Source organism: Macrotis lagotis, chromosome X (genome assembly GCF_037893015.1).
Source record: "Macrotis lagotis isolate mMagLag1 chromosome X, bilby.v1.9.chrom.fasta, whole genome shotgun sequence".
Taxonomy (NCBI): Eukaryota; Metazoa; Chordata; class Mammalia; order Peramelemorphia; family Peramelidae; genus Macrotis; species Macrotis lagotis.
The window spans coordinates 453,695,690-453,716,702 of NC_133666.1; the positions used below are offsets into that span (position 1 = coordinate 453,695,690).

The window sequence follows — 21,013 nt, forward strand, 5'->3', positions numbered from 1 at the left end:
ACATTGTACATTCTAACAGCAACATGGGAGTGATGTTAAACCTTGAAGGACTCGCTCATTCCATCAGTGCAACAATCAGGAACAATTTTGGGCTGTCTGCAAAGAAGAGTGCCATCTGTATCCAGATAAGGAGCTGTGGAGTGTGAACAAAGTGCAAGGACTATTCCCTTTAATTTAGAAAAAAACAGATATCTTATTGTCTGATCTTGTTGCCTCTTAGACTTCTCTTCTTTAAGGATATAATTTCTCTCTCATCACACCCAATTTGGATCAAGGTACAACATGGAAACAAAATAAAGACTGACAGAGTGCTTTCTGTGGGGGGGGGGGAGCAAGATTGGGGGGGAAATTGTAAAACTCAAATAATATCTTTAATAAAAATAAATTTTAAAAAAAGTCCTCAGAGAGTTATAGCATAATGTATTAGCTTTTATTAAATCACAATTTTGACTTCATATATTAATTAGAGCTAACAGGAATTGCACTACTAGGGGGGAAAAGTGTCTGATAGAGACTAATTTTCTGAAGGACTCAAGGTGTAACTTTTTTACAGCTACCTTTCAAGTTACTCAAAAGCTAAGTCCATTTATTCTATTTTCTTTTTGGTTATTTTTTTATTTTTTGCAAGGCAATGGGGTTAAGTGACCTGCCCAAGATCATACAGCTAGGCAATTCTTGAGTGTCAGAGGTCGGGTCTAACTCAGGTCCTCCTGATTCCAGGACTGAGGCTCTCTCCACTGTATCTAGCTGCCCCCCCTCCCACTGTACTGGCTGACCCCAATTTCTTCTTTTTTCTTACCCTAACTTATCAAATATTTTCTTGTTAAATTCTGTCCTCAGTAACTCTTACCCTGACTTAACAAAACCTTCACAGAAAAATATTAAATTTTACTTACTTTTCAGTTGCTTCCTAATTTTAAAACAAGCTTTTCTTTCTCTGGGATCACTTTAGATTCACCTTCTATCTTGGAATTTCAATGTAAGCTGATAAAAGGACTTGCTTGGTGTTTTTAAGTGGTTTGTTTAAAAGTCGAGTAAACAAATGGTGAATCAATTCCAATTTTATTTTCTTTTCTCTTTGGAGAGAGAGTGAAGGTGGAAAAAAATCTTCCGGTTCTGCCTTCTAATGGGGAATGGGAAGAAATTGTATTTACATTCTGCAATAAATCTGTCATTCCCTTTAAGTAAAGTTTTTAAGTGTATCTCTTCCATAGAATAGCACCCCAAAGTTTCAGAAACAGACTGAAACTGAAACCACTTTGTAAAAGTGGACTTGGATCAGTGGATTAGGATAGGTTCAAGAAAAAAAAAACCAGCAGTAAATGACTACTGTTTGGCAAATCCAAAGACATTAGCTTCTGGGATAAGAACTCACCATTTGACAAAAATTATTGGGAAAACTAGAAAATAGTATGGCAAAAACTAGGCATAGAGCCACATCTCACCAGAACATACCAGAATAAGGTCAAAATCAGTACAGGATTTAGACATAGACCAATTAACAGACCAAGAAATACTCCGTCAGATTTAAGGAAAGGGAAAAATTTTATGATTAAGCAAAGAAATAAGTATATTTGCAAAATGGATGATTTTGATTATTATTAAATTAAAAGGGGTTTGCACTAATAAAACCAATACTGCCCAAATTAGAAGGAAAACATAAAGCTGGGTGACAATTTTCACAGCTAGGGGTTCTGATAAAGGTCTCATTTCTAAAATAGAGAACTGTATCAAATTTATAAGTTATAAGTCATTCCTCAATTGATAAAAGGTCAAAGGATAGAAAGTTTTCAAATGAAGAAATTAAAGCTATAGATGAAAAAATATTCCAAATCATTACTGATTAGAAAAATGCAAATTAAAACAACTATGAGATATCACCTCACACCTATCAAATTGGCTAAGATGACAAAAAGAGAAAAATGATCTATGTTGGAGAGATTGTGGGAGGGTTGGGACATTAATGTATTGTTGGTGGGGTTGTGAACTGATTCAACCATTCTGGAGAGCAATAGGAAGCTATGTCCCCCCAAAATCAATGAAACTAATCCTTTGACCCAACAATTTCAATACTAGACCTATATCCAGAAGAAATTATAAAAAATGGGGTAAGTCCCACATGTTCCAAAATGTTCATAGCAGCTCTTTTTGTAATGGCAAATAATTGAAAATTGAGGGGATGCCCATCAATTAGGAAATGGTTGAATATGTTAAGTTAGGAACAAGTTATTGTTCAATAAGAAACCATGAATGGTTGAACTCTAGAGAAGCATGGAATGAATTACAGGATCTGATGCTGAGTGAAGGGAGCATTAACAAGAGAACATTGTACACATTAACAAATTGTGAGCTGATCAACCTTGGTGGATACAGCAACTCTCAGCAGTTCACAAAGCTAGGTCAATCCTAGGAGACTGACTATGGACAAAGCTTATCCCCATCCAGAGGAAGAAAAACAAAACAAAGCAAAACACAACAAAATAATCCCCCTACAGAATTTGAATGAACACTAAATTTATTTTTTTAATTTCTCTACTGTACTTCTTTCCTCTCATGATTTTTCTTTCTTTTCCCTTAATTCTAATTCCTCATATGAAAATGACTAATCTGTAAACATGTTAAACACAAATGTGTAGGTACAATATTTACCTGACTGCCAGTGAGGGGAGAGGGGTAGGAAAGGAGGGCGGAATGTAACTTAAAGTATGCATTATGCATGTGGATGAATGTTGAAAAACTTTCATAACAACTAACTGGAAAAATAAAATAAAACATAAATTTTGGGGGAAAAAAGAAAGTGAATTTGAGCAACTAAGAATTATAATCTCAATCTAATTCCCTAATATATTACCTTATTGTTAAATAGCAAATATATTGCACTGTTAAGTTTTGAGTTGTGAAATTATTTAAACTTACAGGAGTATTAATTTAATTCCTCTTGTACTATTTTCCTGAGTTCTTCTTAACACCTCTCTGAATTTTACTGAAGTAAAAAATAGTTCTTAAAATTCAAACTGAAATTTTAAAAGCAGTTTTAAATCATCCAAACATTCCTTTTTTGTGAAGTAACCTAAAAGACCTTCCAAATTATTTTCATTGAATTTTACAGTTTTATTTCTATTTAAACAATCTCTACAAAGTAGTATCTCAAAGATTCAACAAAATACTCATAAAACATTCAAATCATAATTTAAAATTTTCATTAAAGAAAAATTTAAAATCACAAATTTAGTTTCTAATTATTTTTTTTAATCTGTCTTTCATCTCTGCAATTTCTAGTTTAGCCAATATTGGAAATATATAGAAAATAGAGAGTTGCTTTGCTGAAGACCTTTGAGAGTTTAACTTTTTACAATCTTTTCTCCTTGGTTGAACAGACCAAGGAAAAAGGCTAGATTATGAGTTATCAAGACATGGAACAAAACACCTACAAACACTTGGTAGCATAGATAAGCAAAAACACACATAAGACAGACACCTCCCACACTCTCATAATGGAAATTTCTGTTTAGATTTTCCCCACAGTATCCCATTTTAAATTCTCCATCTTCTGGGGTGAGACAGATTTGAGTCCAGGCTGTCACCCAAAGGAACAGCAAAGTTGAACTTTTACAAGCTCTACTTTACTAAGGTCTACACAATAAAATTTAAATCTGATCCACGAGTATTGATTACAGTATTAGATACAATTCTCAATACAAAAAAAAAAGTGGACATCAAATTTCACTTTCACACTGAAAAGGAATTCTTCATTATTTATTTTTTTATTCTATTTCACTCCCCATTGTCTATCCTAGACTTTTATTCTTCGATTCATGCCCCTTTTATTTATTTCTTCCTTCTTAAGTCTTGATATTCCACATGAAATTAAAGTTTCTGAAGTATCTATTCTGTTTCCTCTTCTAAATAATTGCTATATTATTGTTTTGTAGATCTTGAGTGAGTTAAGCATTAGCCTTTTCTGCTAGTTCATCAGGTTACCTTATTAGGGTTCTTAGAATCTTTTTTTGCCTCTTCTGGAGGCAATAGGGGAATGTCTTGGTGCTCTCTGTGCCCCACATTCAATAAGTTCTGGGTATTTTTTTTTTTGTGCAGTGGATAGAGCACTAGCCTGGAGTAAGGAAGACGAGTTCAAATCTAGCCTCAGACACTTACTAGATGTGTGAGCTTGGGCAAGTCATTTAACTCTGAATGCCTCGCATCCAGGGCTATCTGCAGTTATCCTGATCCATATCTGGTCACTGGACCCAGATGACTCTGGAGGTGAGGTTGATTTAGCACAGCACCCCTCACTCAAATTCAGTTCACTTTCTTATCATGGCATTATGTCCCTGATGGCATGTTCTCCTTCAAGAACGAAGGACAAACAACAACATCATCACATTAACCCGAGTCTCTACCCTGAGAACACAGTATTGGCTTTCAATCCCACTTCCCTCAAGGCAGCCAAGCAAAGCTGACTTTTCTCATGGCTGGGTTGAATTAGTGAATATATTCTTCAAAATGCTGCAGACTGCAGAGGTCTGGATGTGTTGGTACAGCTTCTGTGGTAGAGGGGAGGAGTGCCTCAACCAAGATATAAGTCTAGAAGTCTGTCCTAGGAAAGACAATGGAGACCAGTGGAAAAGGGGCAACAACTGTGCACTTTAAGGATGAGAATTTTAATATTCAGAAGAAATTTACCTTGTGGGGTTCTGCCTTCTTTGTACTGTCATTTCAGCTGTAACTATTCAATATCCATAAGAAAAAAATTAGTGGAGGTAGAAAGTGAATAATTCATCTTTTTCTCTGGTCCTATGAATTGGAACTCTGTTCTGATTATTTTGCTCTATACCCATTCACAATTTTCTCTCATGTATCTCTGAATTCTTAATATTCATTACTTATTACATATGTATTCTATTATATTCATATATACATAATTCCTGGGTAACACTTTGTTGCAAGTTCTTTGCTACCATAGCTCTTTTAGGAACATTTTGGCACATAGTATACTTGGGGGGTATGTGTCCAGTATTGAGATTACGGGGTCAAATGATATGATTTTTTTTGCATAATTTCAAATTGAAATGACAATTGGATTTCACAGTTCTATCAACTTTTTATTACAGGTCCTTCAACACTGAGTGCTTCTAATTTCCATACTTTGATAATTTACAGGTTATGAGGTGAAACTTCAGTTATTTGTTGGTGCCTAACATACCTCCTGGCAAGACTAGGACTAGCTATTGTTAGTGAAGGGGGCTAAGTTACTAAAGTCTAAAAGAGATAAGGCTATAGTAGAATTAGAATGGAATTGGAGAGTAGTTTTGCTGCTACACAGAGTTTAAAATTTCTCAAGGATGAATTGGAGACTTCATTCTTAGAAGAACCATTTCCACTGCCTTCCCCCATACATACCCCTGCGCAGACAGGGTGCTCAAAGGCATGCTAGGTTGAAGCAATTTTGTAACATAGTTATTGTCCTTGAGCATTTTGGAATTACACCCAAAGGGCAATAAAAATGTGCATGCCCTTTGACCCAGCAATACCACTACTGGTTCTACTGAAGAGATAATGAAAAAGGGTAAAAACATCATTTGTACAAAAATATTCATTGCAACCCATTTCGTGGTAGCAAAGAATTGGAAATTGAGTGAATGTCCACCAATTGGGGAATGGCTGAATAAATTGGGGTATATGTACATTGTGGAGCACTATTATTATATTAGAAACCAGGAGGGATGGGAATTCAGAGAAACCTGGAGGGATATGCATGAACTGATGCTGAGCAAGATGAGCAGAAGCAGAACACTGTACACCCTACAACAACATAGGGTTGATGATGAACCTTAATGGACTTGCTCATTTCATTATGTGCAACAATCCAGGACAAATTTGGGGTATTTGTGATGGAGAATACCATCTATATGCAGAGAAAGAATTGTGAAGTTTGAACAAAGACCAAAGATTATTACCTGTAATTTAAAAAAAATTATCTTATTATGTAATCTATTTTATTTTTTTTCTTAAGGATATTTCTTTCTCAACACATTCAATTTAGATCAATGTAGAGCATGGAAACAACATAGAGAGACTAACAGACTGCCTTCTGTGAGGGGTGGGGGGGAGAGGAAAGTGAGATTTGGGGAAAAATTGTACAAGTCAAAAATAAATAAATTTATTTAGAAAAAAAGTTACCCTCCTCAAACCTAAGCTTTCAGGGACATAGGAGAGGTGAAAACTAAAGGACAAATAGCTATATGTCTTTTTAAAATTTATCTGTTTACTTAGGTGACTCTAATTGAGAAAAAAAGGTACATTGTGGGAAATTTGTACTTGACAAGTCATATCCTTTCTTCTACCTTACTTCAGCTAAGTGAGATTGTTAGCTATTATTTTTTCTCAATTAACAAGCATTTAATTTCTCAGCTCTGATAAATGTCTCCTCTCATTTGCACAAAACCAATTTTTTTTAAAAAAAGAAATTCTCATAATATGTACAAAGTAAATTCCTTTACTGGCTATGATCAAAATTTATGTCTCATTCCATTCTTCTTTGTCATACTTCATTTTTTTTTTTTTTTGTCTTTTTAAAGCAGGATTTGTCATTGTACTGATAAGGATTCTCAAGTCTTTCAAAATTGTTTTTCTTTAAAATGCTGCTATATTTAAATTATTCTCTTGGTTCTGAACACTTTGCTCTGGAACAGTTCATACAAATCTTCCCAGATTTTCCTGAAACTATCCATTTCCTCATTTCTTATTATGGCAATGTTTTATTTTATTTTTTAAGGATTTTGCAAGGCAAATGGGGTTAAGTGGCTTGCCCAAGGCCACACAGCTAGGTAATTATTAAGTGTCTGAGGTCGGATTTGAACTCAGGTACCCCTGACTCCAGGGCTGGTGCTCTATCCACTGCACCACCTAGCCACTGCAATGTTTTTTTTTTTTAATGTCAATTCTTTCAATTAAAAATCTCTTTTCCATCTTTTCCCCATGGAGGGAAGGAACCAAAATTCAAATTGCCAGTCACCATATCCAAAAGATATCTGACTCAGTCTTTATCCTGACTCCAGGAGTTAGTAGTCTATGTCATCATGGCTCCTCTGGAACCATGGCTGGTCATTGTATTGATCAGTTTTTAAGTCCTTCAAAGTAGTTTGTTTTTATAATGTTATTGTAGAAATTGTTCTGGTTCTGGTTCTTTAAACTTCACTCTAAATCAGTTCATATAGATTTTCTTTCTAGTTTTCTTTGGAAATATCTATTCATGTTTTATGTTAGAGTAACATTCTATCATATTATTCTTACACCATTTGCTCAGCCATTTTTTAAATGATTGGTACCCTCTTGGTTTCCAGTTTTTTGCTCTCACAAAAAGAGCCGCTATGTGTTTTTTTTTTGTTTATGTCATATGAGTCTTTTCCCTCATACTTTTAGCTGTTGAGCTGTTATTAAGAATTGTTATAAGCAACACTGGGTCAAAGGGTGTGTGTGTGTGTGTGTGTGTGTGTGTGTGTGTGTGTGTGTTAAAGACTCCATGTGCTTTTTATAATCTTATTTTTCATAATTAGCTGTGGTTACTGGCTCTCACCCCACCATTCCCAGATTAAAAAAAAAATTATGAGCCAGTTTTCTAAGTTTTGCCTATCCAGTTTTAGCTTGGCTTATGCATGGGAAGAATAAAAAAAACACATTTTATTAAGCACTTTTTATGTGACAGTTATTGTGCATAATTTCAAATGGATGCATGCAGAAAATGAAGTAAAACCTTTAACACTAAAGTAGCAAATCAATAACGATATCTATCATAATTTTTTTATTATATTTAGATATTACAAAAAACAAAGGATAAAATTCACCCCTTTAAGTTACACAGTGCAAAATGGAAGCACCTCATTGTTTCAAAGGTGCAAAATCAAGAAAAAATGCATAAGTACAATAAATGTACTCAAAATTATTTAAATAATATTTCCTGATATATTGTACTTAAATGATATATAAATCAGGTTATAGGAGATTTGAGAGGGGAAGAAATCAGTTTTTTTATTCCAACTTTAACTATAAATAAACTAGGAATTTTGTTCTTTACACCTCTTGCAATTGATCTATGTCTTCTGTTCTTTGCCTTTTGGAGAAAACATTGCATTGTAAGGCTGTCGCCTTTTGGGACGTGGACAAGGATCAAGATCTTCTTTAATGTACCCTTAGAAAAAAGAACAAAAAAAAAAAAATCAAGACTTTCAAAAAATAATTCATTGTTAAGAAATGTACATGCTTCTAGAATCTTATTTCCATTTTATGTTTCCTTTAGCAATTTAGCTCATTAACATTTCTATTAACATTCACATTATGAAGTATATTTTATCTAATTTTGATATAAAGGTGATGGCCTTAATTTTCTGAGGTTTGACATGTGGAAAGGAAATTCTGGTAGGTCTTTATACATTCTCACCTCTGTTCACACAAGTCTGAGTTGAAGGAAAGCCAACTTCCCAGAAGTTTTCAGGTGTGTTAGGAGGAATATAGCGGAAGCGATGTCTTGAACAGGAGGCTAATTTCTTTTCTCTTTCTTCTTCTGGAATATCTGCATAATACTAATAATGGAGATTAATAAGGTTGGTTCCCATCCTTTAAGTGGGCATTATAGTATCAGAGATAGTGGTATCTCTTAGGTTATGTAAACATAATGTTTGAAGGGTAAATGGTTGCTAGGTATAGGAAATTAACATTAGGACTACAATCTCAGTGTTTTATTTTGTTTTTGTTTTTTGTAAGGCAATGGGGTTAAGTGACTTGCCCAAGGTCATTCAGGTCCTCCTGACTTTAGGGCCAGTGCTCTGTCCACTGCACCACCTTGCTGTCCCAAGTGTTTTATTTTTTAATGTTACTTCTTTAAATTGTTGGTCTTAGGTTTGAAAGTTGGCAGTTACTATGCCATTATATTTGACAAACTGCATGGCTTCTCAGATGTGAATATGTGAAAGTCATATGTAAAATACTCAAAATTCACATCTTGAGAGTTTAATTATTAGGTAACTTGAAAAATATATGTGACCAAAATAAATTTATGGTGGGAAAGGGTCTTAGAAATCATTTCGTTCAGGTCTCTTATTTTACAAATGTGAAAATCTGAGGGAACACTAGAAAACAAGTCTCCTAACTTTCAGTTTGAAGCTCTTTTTATACTCACAAGGAGTTCAGGGTATGTATATATTTTTTAATTTGAATAGATGAGATTTTAATATATAATTTAATTCAATGTACATTAGAGAAAAAAATTATGGTGTAGTCAGCAACTCTAGTGACATAAATGGAATCAGAGAAAAGCAAAACCACTGAAGAGAAAGCGTGATAAAAATGTTTGCCAGAAACTTACCTAGTCAGTTCTACAAATTTTAAGTACTTGGGAAGATGAGGAAAAGTAGCTCAAATATATTCTTAAGGATTTAGATGAACTGCTGATAATCCTAACAAAAAGACTGAAAAGATAAGTCTGGGAGGAGATTAATCTGTTCATATTTCCATTCATCCTGTACAGATCTTGTTGGTACAGAGCTATTCGGATGTTGTCCCTCCCATTAGATGGCAGGGCAACTAGGGGGCACTGTGGATTATATGTTGGGCCTATAGTTACAAAGAATCATCTTCCTGAGTTCAAATCTGACTTCAGGTGCTTACTAACTATGATGTGACTAAGGCAAGTTACTTTATCCCATTTGCCTCAATTTTCTCATCTATAATATGACCTGGAAAAGGAAACAGCAAACCACTTCAGTGTCCTTAAATGGGGTAACAAAGAGTTAGGACATGACAGAACCAATTAGATTGTGAACTTCTTGTGGACAGAAACTGTCTTTTGTATTTCTTTGTATTCCCAGCATGAACCACAGTGCCTGGCACATAGTATGCTATCAAAATAATGACTATTAGGGAAAAAAGGTAAAGAATATCTTTTGATAATGATATTTTCTATGCTAATTAAGTTAACAAAAACAAATAGGATGCAAAATGGGCTTTCAATGAAGGTGCTGAACTATATGTCAAACTGAATTGATGCTAGATAGTTAATTTAAAAGACAACACCTTAATGATACAAGTTTAAAAAAGTAGAGCCAAATCAATCTCAAACCAGCTGATGTGTTCGTCAAAAAGGTAATGCATTTTTACAAATTATTATCTCATTTCATCATCATTTTTGTTACTAAAAATGCCTTTTTAAAAAAGTGCTTTTACAATTCAAACATTTACAGATTAGTTCCTGTTCATAAGCAGTCTCTTGTAATCACTTCTAGATTGCCCTTTTCTCTTTTCTATTAAAAATAAATTAAACAGAAACCTATGTTTCTGTCCCTTCCATTGGAAAAAAAATCCAAATTTCTTTTAACAAATATACATAATAAAGTAAAACAAATTCCTTCAACATCTGTATAGAGAAATATATATCCCATTCTAAACCCTGAATCTATCATTTCTCTGAATGATTAGGGAATGAAGAGAAGGATTTCTATAATGTCTACAACATAAATATTATTTCATTTGATCCTTATAATAAGCTGGCAAGATAGGTGCTATTACTGGATCCAATTTACAGTTGAGGAAGTAAGGGCAACAGAAGTTAATAATTTGCTCAGGGTCACAGAGCTAGTAAGTGTCTGATCCTGATTTCAGGACCAAGACTCTTCACTGTACCATCTGCCATTTTATTTCCTCACTGGTCCTCTGGAACCATGTTATTTACTGAAGTGATCACAGTTCTTCAGCTTTTAAAGTTATTTGTAAAAAACTGGTAGCAATATGTTTATTATTGCATAAATTGATCCAGTTCTACTCATTCATTTATAAAAATCCTCAAAATTATTCATTTTTATAATATTGTATAATTTATAGAAGAAATTGTTCTTTTTTTCTCATTTCATTCTTCATCAGCTTGTAAAACTCTTTCCATGTCTTTCTGAAATCACTCCTATCCTCATAGATGGCAATTTACTCAGTAGTTTTTCCATTTATCTTAGTTTCCAGCTTTCTATCATCACAAAACGGGCAGCTATATAACTCTTTTTTATGTAGCAAAAAACTGGAAACTGAGGGGATGTTTAACAATTGGGAAATGGCTGAACAAGTTGTGGTAAATAACTATGATGGATTACTACTGAACTATAAGAAATGACAAGCAGAATGATTTCAGAAAAACCTGGGAAGACTTATATGAACTCACACTTTGCAGAATCAGGAGAACATTGTACACAACAGCAGTAACACTGTAATGATTATGAATTGTGAAAGTCATAGCTACTCTGATCAAGACAATGTCTAAGACAATTCCAAAAGACTCATGATGAAAAATGCTTTCCACCTTCAGAAAACCGATGAACTCTGTAGAATGAAGCATATTTTTTTAAACTTTCTTTTCTTTCTTTTTTAGGTTTGCCCAAGGCCACACAGCTAGGTAATTATTAAGCATCTGAGGCCAAATTTGAACTCAGGTACTCCTGACTCCAGGGCTGGTGCTCTATCCACTGCGCCACCTAGCTGCCCCTGAGAAGGCATATAATGTTGCTAATTTTTTTATTCTCATCAACTTTTAAAAATTGTCCAAATTTTTTTTTTCATGCCTTTGGTATCCCTCATTGTCTGGAACATAGTAGGAGCTTAATAGATTGTTTATTGTTTTAATTTTCCTTTAAGATGTTGTCTCCTTTAATCTTTGTAAAATATTATTTTTACTTAGATTATTTAACTGAATCACCCAGTATGAAAAGGTGCTGTTATCCCTAATTTAGAAAAGAGGATATTGAGGTTCAAAGTGACAAAAGGAGTTTGCCTGTGAACATATAAATTAGTTGGTTCTCTCCTGACTCTGATTTTAGGAGCCTTTTGACCCATAGGACAATGTTCTTCATTGTGACAGGATAAACAAAAGTGTTACTAACTTGATGAAAGTAATGATTTTTTTTAATGTCTTATGGAAGTCATGGGTTAGAATCTAGAAGAGTTTGAGCTAGAGTGGTAAAGGTAGGGGAGAGGAACAGGTGTTTGCTGCTATTAGGTTCCCTTCTTAGACTATCTGTAGCTATGGCATTAATCAGTTGAAAGTAATGATTCTTGAGACAAAATTCCCTACCAAGGTTCATTAATATACAATATACAAGAAGAACTGGGTTTAAATCCTGCCTCAGATACTAGCTATGTATCTCTAAATAAATCACTTAAACTCTCTGGGCCTTAGTTTCCATATCTGTAAAGTGAGGATTTTTTTCAATTGGGGAAAAGGTTGGAAGAGAAAATAAAAACTTGTTAATTGTAAAAATAATTAAAAATTTTAAATTACAGTAAGAAATTAAAGGAATAAGATTTCTCCCTGAGGTCCCTTTTAGCTCTAAGGGAAAAACATAATAAAGAAAAGGTTATCCATCAACCTTTCATAATATTAAGGAGCCATTGAAGTTCCAAGCAAGAGAAAACATAGGTTAAAAATTATATCTGAAGTAAAAATAGGCATACATTTCTTTTTTTTTCAACAAGAAATAAGGCTTTTAGTTTCCAGATTCATTGTAGGTTAGACTAGAGACTGGATTTCCAATCCACTTGCCACTTCAGTATTACGCTTCAAGTAACTTTATTTTTCCTTTCTTCAGTGTTTAGTTGCTTACACAATTCTTAAATCGGGCTAGAACTTTTCCTGGCACAGATTTGACTAGGTTCAATACCTTTTTTGGGGAGTAAACAACAGAGATAAATAAAAGCATGTGTGTGTGTGTGTGTTTGTGTGTGTGTGTGTGTGTGTGTGTGTGTATGTGTGTACACACACACACACACACACACACGACAAACAAAAAGAGGAACAACTAGAAATATCAGAGGATTACTTACAATTTCACATTCTTTACATGTGTGTCCGAGCAATTTTCTCCTCTCTTCTTTTTTCCGTACCACCTCAATGTGAGGGAAATTTTGCAACGTGGTCTTTCTTAAAGGAAAAGAAAGACAAGATTTACAATCATAAAATTCATTACAAACACCTTAACTGGTGATAAGTGACACCATGAAAGCCTGACTTTGAGGAAGCATCAAAATAAATAATAATGGATATTTTTATAGCACTTTGTGATTTGCAAAATGCTTTAACTTCATAACATCTGATTTGTACTGACATTTGAAGAATGAAAATAAAACAATACTACAAAAATTGAAAAACTCCTTTTATTTGCTCATTTTGTGTGAAAGGAAGAATTCATTTCTCCTTCCGAGTATTATGGTATGATAACAGAAAAGGACAATATTGATGCTCTTGTATTTATCCCTCTGAGGGAAGGTAGTAATTGGAAAATAATACAAAAAAATCATTCACTATTAAAAAAAAGGAATATAAAATTTGGGATTGGCATTTCTATTATGGCCAAAGAAAAGAATCCTGTATCTAAATCAATGTTTTAATACAAACCATACAAATTTAAGATGTAATTGTAAGCCGCTTTTTTGCTGAAGGAAATATAACTTCTCCTAATTTAAGATAATACAATTCAAATACCAAATGACCTACTATATCGTCTCCTACAAAAAGGGATTCTATTATGAGAAGCACCACTAAAGGATAAAAGCCACATAAAACAAGAAGCAGATAATGGAATACTTTGGAGGAAAGAAAGCAATCCATAAACACAAAAATGTGTATAGCTGATACAATATCCTGTTTAAAGAAACCAATATATGAAAAACCTTTTTAAAAAGAAACCAATATATGAATATCAAAAGATGAATGACAGAGTGGTTTCCCATTACAAAAGAATTATTTACTTTATGAACTGAATTGCCAATTTCATTAAAACATCATTTGATTTACAAAGTCACTTTTCATCCAACTCAGTCAGATGTGTTGTCTGTTTCATAAAAAAGGTACTAATATCTATTTTCACAATTATGCTAATGTGTGTGTGTCTGTGTGTCTGTGTGTGTGTGTGTGTGTGTGTACCAAGAATTTTACTTTCAAAATTATTAGCTAGTTGTTCTACTTTCATTTTAGGACTTTTCTATTTTTTTCTTCCAGTTCCCAAATCCCTGATGCTTGGAACTCAAGGAAAAAGTAATAGAAATCAAGGAAGACAACTATCGCAGACAGACCTAAGTACACAGGTTGCTGTGTTCAGATCTTGTTTCTGACTTGTGACCACAGACAGGCAAGTTCCTTGACCTCTGAGTCTTAGTTCATTTATCTATAAAATGAGGATAACAATGCCTGTAGTACCTGCCACAGAGGGTTGTTGTGCAATACAAAAAAAAAAAAAAAAAAAAAAGGCAAACTCTGTGCAAACTCCAAGAACTAAACTATTAGTTATTTTTACTCTTATTTCTTTCAAGAAACACACAGTGATGCCTTAACAGAAAGAACCCTGGGCTCCACTGAAAAGTTATCTGGGTGAGCAAAAACTTTAATCCTAGTAGATTTTCAAGTTAGTGGCTGCTGGCTTCCTCCTATTCTCCCCACTCCCTTCTACCCTCCAACTGGGGTTTGTTGGTAGATCTAAGAACAGAGCTAGTACTAGTAGTAGTACCACCTGCCTCCCTCAGACCCACCCCTGGACCTTTTTAAAAGTTCCTGAAATTATAGAACTTAGTTAACTGAAATTCTTTGCTTACTGGACATTTGTCAGAAATATAGATGCTCAAGTTGTTTTAAGTAGCACATGTACATATATATATGTATATATATATATACATATATATATGTATATATATATAATTATGTTTTAAAGCTATTTATTTCCTTTTTAACAATGTATATCAGTGTTCTCTCTAAAAAGAAATAGTATATGAACTGAATGACAGAAAAGAATAATATACACACAACATGTGTGTATGTATGTGCATATATATGTATATATATATATATACATATATATATATACATAAAATGTTCATATGTTGTGTGAACTGTGCAAATTAAGGATTAACAGAATTAAAAATTTTAAATTACAAAGAGGTGGAATAGAAATACCCCCCCAACCTGATTACCCCCAACACCTGGTTATTGAAGGCTAAAAAGTAAAGTTTAAAATCCAGGAAGACTAAAGTACTGAAGAAGCTACTAAGCAAATTTTCATATAATTTGATAATTTTATAGTATTTCAAGTTTAAAATACAATAAAAAAAATATCTGCTTCATAATGAAATGGAGAGCAACTGCTAGTGACAAAAAAAAAAACCCCTCTCTCCTATAAAGTTGTTTCCTTTTCTCTACTTGACCTTCCTTCTCTATAATACTGTCATGGAATAACTTGGATATTTCTCAATGACATCTCTTTTCTTTTTTATAAATAATAACTTTTAGCAGTTCCAGACAGCAATAAGTTTTTCAATTCTTAAAAATTACCCTCTAACATTATTTATTACCTTTCATCATCTTTAAAATAAGGCTCCACAAATGCCTTTTGTTTGACTTTATCAGGTATATCTTCATGACCTGTAAAAAAAAATCCAATATAGTCATAAACTGACTGTGAAAATTAGAAGAAATTAATAGAGTTCATAACTGTAGAGCTAGAAGGGACTGATGATGTTATCAAGTCCAATCTCTTCATTTTACCAATGAGGGCCAGAGATGGTAAAGTGACTTTCCCCATCTCATGAAAATCCTTAAATGACTGTATTTGAACCCAGTTTCCTATTTGTCTACTTGACTGGATGGAAAATATGACTGAATTCAAATTCCCATGATTTAGTTTCTTTTTCATCTAAAATAGCACTAGTTCTCTTTGTGCCTACTTTAACCTCATGGGGTGAAAATCAGAAAGTTATATCTGAAAGGTTTAGAACCTTAACAAGAAATCTGTAAACTTAAGATATCATCTTATTCTACCCATTTGGAAGTAGAAGAAACATTCTTTTCTACTCTTAAATCCATTAGTTTTTATACTAGCATTTAAGATGTTAGAATTCACATATTCCTCTTAAAAGGAAAAAAAAAATTGTTTCCATCTGGCACACAGAACAAAGATCAAAGTTTATGGACCCTGAATCAAAAGCTTACTATTAAAATCATACCTGTTCTTAAAACATCTAGCAATCGGGGCAGCTAGATGGTGCAGTGGATAGAGTCTGGCCCTGGAGTCAAGAGGACCTGAATTCAAATTAGACCTTAGACACTTAATAATTACCTAGCCGTGTGACCTTGGGCAAGTCACTTAACCTCACTGCCTGGGGGGGGGGGGAAGTCTGTTAATTATAATCACTAACAAAATCATTGAGCAACTCTAATGTTCAAAATATTATATTAGTCATGGGAAATGAAAGAAGTCTAATATAAGGCCTTTATCCTCAAAGAGTATGATCTAATTAGGTAGTTAAGATATATAAATTTTAAAAGCAAATTATTTATCAGTTGTATTATTTATTTTATTTGTATTATTTATTTATTATAATACATAAAGAGGGACTTTGTACTAAATTATCTTTAAGATCCTTTCCTATGGCAAAATTCCATGATTCTAAGTAAATAATACAACTGATAGATGAAATGGAAATTCAGAAGAAATATTATTAGAGACTAGGGAAGGTTTCATAGAAGTAGTAACTAAATTTGGCCTTGAAAAACATACAAAATTGGACAGAAGGGGAAAAGATAGGTTGGGAAGCAGTTACATGATACAGAAGCAGGAGTGAGGAGGAAAATGAAGTTGTCTAGAGGTAAGCATTTCAATAGAAAAAGAACCCTAGGGGCGGCTAGGTGGCATAGTGGATAAAGCACCAGCCTTGGAGTCAGGAGTACCTGGGTTCAAATCTGGTCTCAGACACTTAATAATTACCTAGCTGTGTGGCCTTGGGCAAACCATTTAACCCCATTTGCCCTGCAAAAAAAAAAAAAGAAAAAAAAGAAAAAAGAAAAAGAAGCCTAAGACATACCAGTTGTGGAACTATGGTCCTTATCCCTCTACTAGACAGGTTAAAAGAGAATAGTTGTTTTTTACTAATAGCCCAAGTTAGAAACTCTGAATGACTTTTCCTATCCCCCCCAAAAGTTGCACATAGTGGTCAGATTGTTTAGTATTACTATGAAAAGGCTTATGAGGGACATAGCAGGATAGGGAGCTAGTCATCAAACAAGGTTGACCTGGATCCAAACTCTGTCTCTGCCACATGCGCTGACTGTGACTCTGGACAAGCCATTTAGCTTTTTAATGCTCTAAGCCAGAAGTACCAAACACATGGCTTACACTTAGTAGCCCAAACCAGTGGAAAATGTAATTGAGAAATATTTAACAAAATAAGTAAAATATAGATAATATTTATATGTGGTTTTTTGAAGTTATATGGGGTCCCCAAGGGACAGTTTAATGGTTACCATCTCTTACTGCATTTGACACAAAGGAAGGTAATTCTCTAAGACAAAAAGTGTCAGGGGTGTGATCTGGAATGAGGTAAAGAATTTCCTCCTCTGGGAGGAATGACATTGTTGGGCCAGTTCCAATCCTGTGAAAAGTTCTGGAATGGGGTCCCAACTATTAGACAGGTAAACTTGGAAGTCATCTCACCAATTTCTGGGCTTCACTTATCAGTTAAATGAGGATAATAAGACTTGAACTGTCTACCTTTGAGTATCATAGAGTTGTTTTAAGGAAAACATTTATAGATAATTAAGTTTGCAAAGCCTGTAAATTTATTTTCATTTTTTGATACTACAGAAATATGAGCTTTGCAAGCTTTTGTGGAATGGTCTTAAAAAACCACTCTGTATTCCTACAGGAAAGGTATAGTTCCAAACAGATGACTTAAAATGAACTTCTGGAATGTATCCTATCTGTAAATTAAATGCTACAAACTGAAATAACAGCTTCTTTTAGAAAATTAACTCTTTAGAAGTCTTTAATTCTATCTCCTTCTCTATCTCCTTCACTCTCTCCCTCACTCTCCCCCTCTCCACAAAGTGAAGCATGAATTTACACCGGTCTTCAGATAAGTTACTGGGGGCTTAAAAAGGTTCTCAATCAATTATTTAGAAAATTTATATTACATGAGATCTGAGTCTTATATTTTGCTCACAGGGCTATCATGTATCTCAGTGGTTATGCTTGCCTGGTTTTGAAGAGAAATTTTTTTTGCAAAAGAAACAAGTAATTAATTCTGTGAAAGAATCTTTTCTTGAAAAATAGATGATCCTATTAGTATCCACAGTACTTTCTGATTGTCCTTGGCAGAGTATTTTAACAAAGTTTTCTCTGAATAGTGCAAACAAGTCAGCTTGGTCTGTTCCCAAATTAAATTGAAGCCCAACTAGCTTAGAAAATCCCCAAATCCCACATATGTAAATATCACCTGAAAAAGATTCTAGTCTATTTTAAGTAACAAGATTATCTAAAATGGGATTAGATGGGTCTAAATTACTTATCTTTTTCTAAATGTCACTCCATCCCCCCTTCCTACTCTATAATTAATTTAGTTTTGCTACTCTATAACTGTTTAGTTTTGATATGAAATTAAATTAATATATTTAAAATCAATTCAACTGAGAAAAATGAAATCAACAGATAAATGAACCATTTATATGAATCTTTTTTAAATTACAATGATCATTTAATTAGCAGTTTGCTTTTTCAGCAGATCTAGTTCTGATTAAGAAGGTTCTACTAACTACAATTTTCATGAACAATCTTGATTAAAAGACAAGCTATGTTTTAAAGAAGCAACTCACTTACTGTTTAGTTTCTTTGCAGCAAGTGATAATTCTTCATCTTCTACTTGGAGATTTTCTTCTGGCTCACACAGTGGAGAACTATCTGCCAAATAGGATTCATATTCTTCATGTGTTGTCTGATCAAACAATTCTGATAAGCTATCATGCAGTTTTCTTTCTCGCTCTATGGAAAAGATAAGTTGTTTTTAGGCAATAAATAATTTATACGTACATAAATATAAGGGTCAACACAAACTCCAAATGTCGTGGAGTTACAGTATATATTTACAAAAGAACCTGAGGTTTTACAGTATGGTTATAAAATATCTCAGTCATATTAAAAGTATCATCATTTTAAAAATAGGGATTGATATGAAATTTTGAGATTTTAACTTTTTTCCCCTCTTTAAGTTACTAGGCACATGGTTGGTTGGTGTGATCAGGCTGGAACATATAACCAACAAAGAACAAGAATAAAAAGAGTAACATAGGAATTATCAAAGAGGCTGGTTGTGTATCAAAGTGACAGAAGGAGTGCCTAAGTATTCCGCTAGTATTCTTGTGATGTCATGTCAAGAAAGTTAGGTGGACCCTCTAAAGCAAATTTATGGAAAGACACAATCAAGAGTCATAAGGGAGGCAGCTAGACAGTACAGCGGATAGACCACTGACCCTGGAGTCAGAAGGACTTGAGTTCAATATTTTTGTACAAATAGCTCCTTTTATCTTTTTTTGGATGTCCTGGGATATAGATCTAGCAATGGTATTGCTGGATCAAAAGCTATGCACACTTTTTATATCACAATTTCACTAATAGTGCATTAATGTCTCAGTTTTCCTATATTCTCTAAGATCCAGTATTTTTCTTTTTGTCATCTTAGCCAGTCTGATAGATGCAAGGTAGTACTTCAGTTGTTCTAATTTGCATTCTGTAATCAATAGTGATTTGGAACATTTTAAATGTATGATTATAAACAGCTTTGATTTCTCTGTCTGTCAACTGCCTGTTCTATCCTTATCCATTTGCCAATTAGGCAATGACTTATATTTTTACAAATTTGATGCAGTTCTCTATATATCGAGAAATGGGACCTTTATAAGAGATATCTGTTGCAAAAATTTCACCATCTGTTTTTTTCTTTCCTTAACATTTTGACTGCACTGGTTTTGTTTGTGTAAAAACTTTTTAAAGTTATATTATCAAAATTATCTATTTTACATTTTGTAATGCTTTCTATATCTTCTTTGATCCTAAATGCTTTCCTTATTCAAGAAATTGACAGATGGACTATTGCATACTCTCTTTGTTTATATTACCCTTTATGTATAAATCATGTACTCATTTTGATCTTATCTTAGTATATGGTGTGAAATATTGGTCTATACATAGTTTCTGACCTACTGTTTTCCAGTATTTCCAGCAGAATTTTTGTCAATGAGTTTTGTTACAAAAGCTTGGATCTTTGGGTTTATCTTATACTAGATTACTATGGTCATTTACTATAATGTAATTTGGACCTAATCTATCCTAATGATCCATCACTATATTTCTTAACCAATATCAGTTTGTATTAATAATTACTGCTTTATAATACAGTTTGAGAACTGTATGGTTAGACCAATTTCTTTTGGAGTTTTTTTCATTAATTCCCTTGATATCTTAAGAGCTTTTCTTCTTCCATGTGAATTTTCCTTTTATTGTTTCTAAGCCTAGCGAATGATTTTTTTGAAAGTTTGAATAGATTGAGGTAGAATTGTCATTTTTATTATATTGATTTGGCCTAGCCATGAGCAGTTGATATTTTTCCAACTGTCTGGATCTGACTTTGTATGAAAGAGTGTTTTATATTTGTGTTCATATAGTTCCTCCCAAGTATTTTATATTGTCTACAGTTATTTTATTTTATTTTTGCCTTTTTCTTTGCAAGGCAATGGGGTTAAGTGGCTTGCCCAAGGCCACACAGCTAGGTAATTATTAAGTGTCTGAGGCGGGATTTGAACTCAGGTACTCCTGACTCCAGAGTCAGTGCTCTATCCACTGCGACACCTAGCCGCTAAATACAGTTTTTTTAAATGTAAATTCTCTATCTTTTACCGCTGGATTTTGTTGGTAATATATAAAAATGCTAATGACTTATGTGAATTTTTTTATCTTGCAAGTCTATTAAAGTTGTTAATAATCATAATAGTTTTTTAGTTGATTCTCTAGGATTTTCTAAGTGTAGTGATACCATCATCTTCAAAGAGTGATAGCTTTCCTCATTGCTTAGTCTAATTCAATTTTTCTTTTCTCACTGCTGTAACGAACATTTCTAGTACAATGTTAGATAATAGAGGTGATAATAGGCATTCTTGCTTCACTCC

General features: G+C 33.5%; 1 protein-coding gene across 4 annotated transcripts in view; it reads right to left on the bottom strand.

The window, feature by feature from the left end:
• Positions 1-7,786: 7,786 nt before the first annotated feature.
• RBBP8 (RB binding protein 8, endonuclease) overlaps positions 7,787-21,013 on the bottom strand; it is a 127,698-nt gene continuing 114,471 nt past the window's right edge. For all 4 annotated transcript variants that reach the window (XM_074206409.1, XM_074206410.1, XM_074206408.1 and 1 more), the window contains 5 exons: positions 18,672-18,833; positions 15,373-15,442; positions 12,856-12,952; positions 8,438-8,579; positions 7,787-8,188 (listed from right to left, as the gene is read on the bottom strand). In XM_074206409.1, the coding sequence (XP_074062510.1) occupies positions 8,091-8,188; positions 8,438-8,579; positions 12,856-12,952; positions 15,373-15,442; positions 18,672-18,833 (569 nt within the window). In that variant the 3' untranslated portion in view covers positions 7,787-8,090. The remainder of the gene's footprint in view (positions 8,189-8,437; positions 8,580-12,855; positions 12,953-15,372; positions 15,443-18,671; positions 18,834-21,013) is intronic.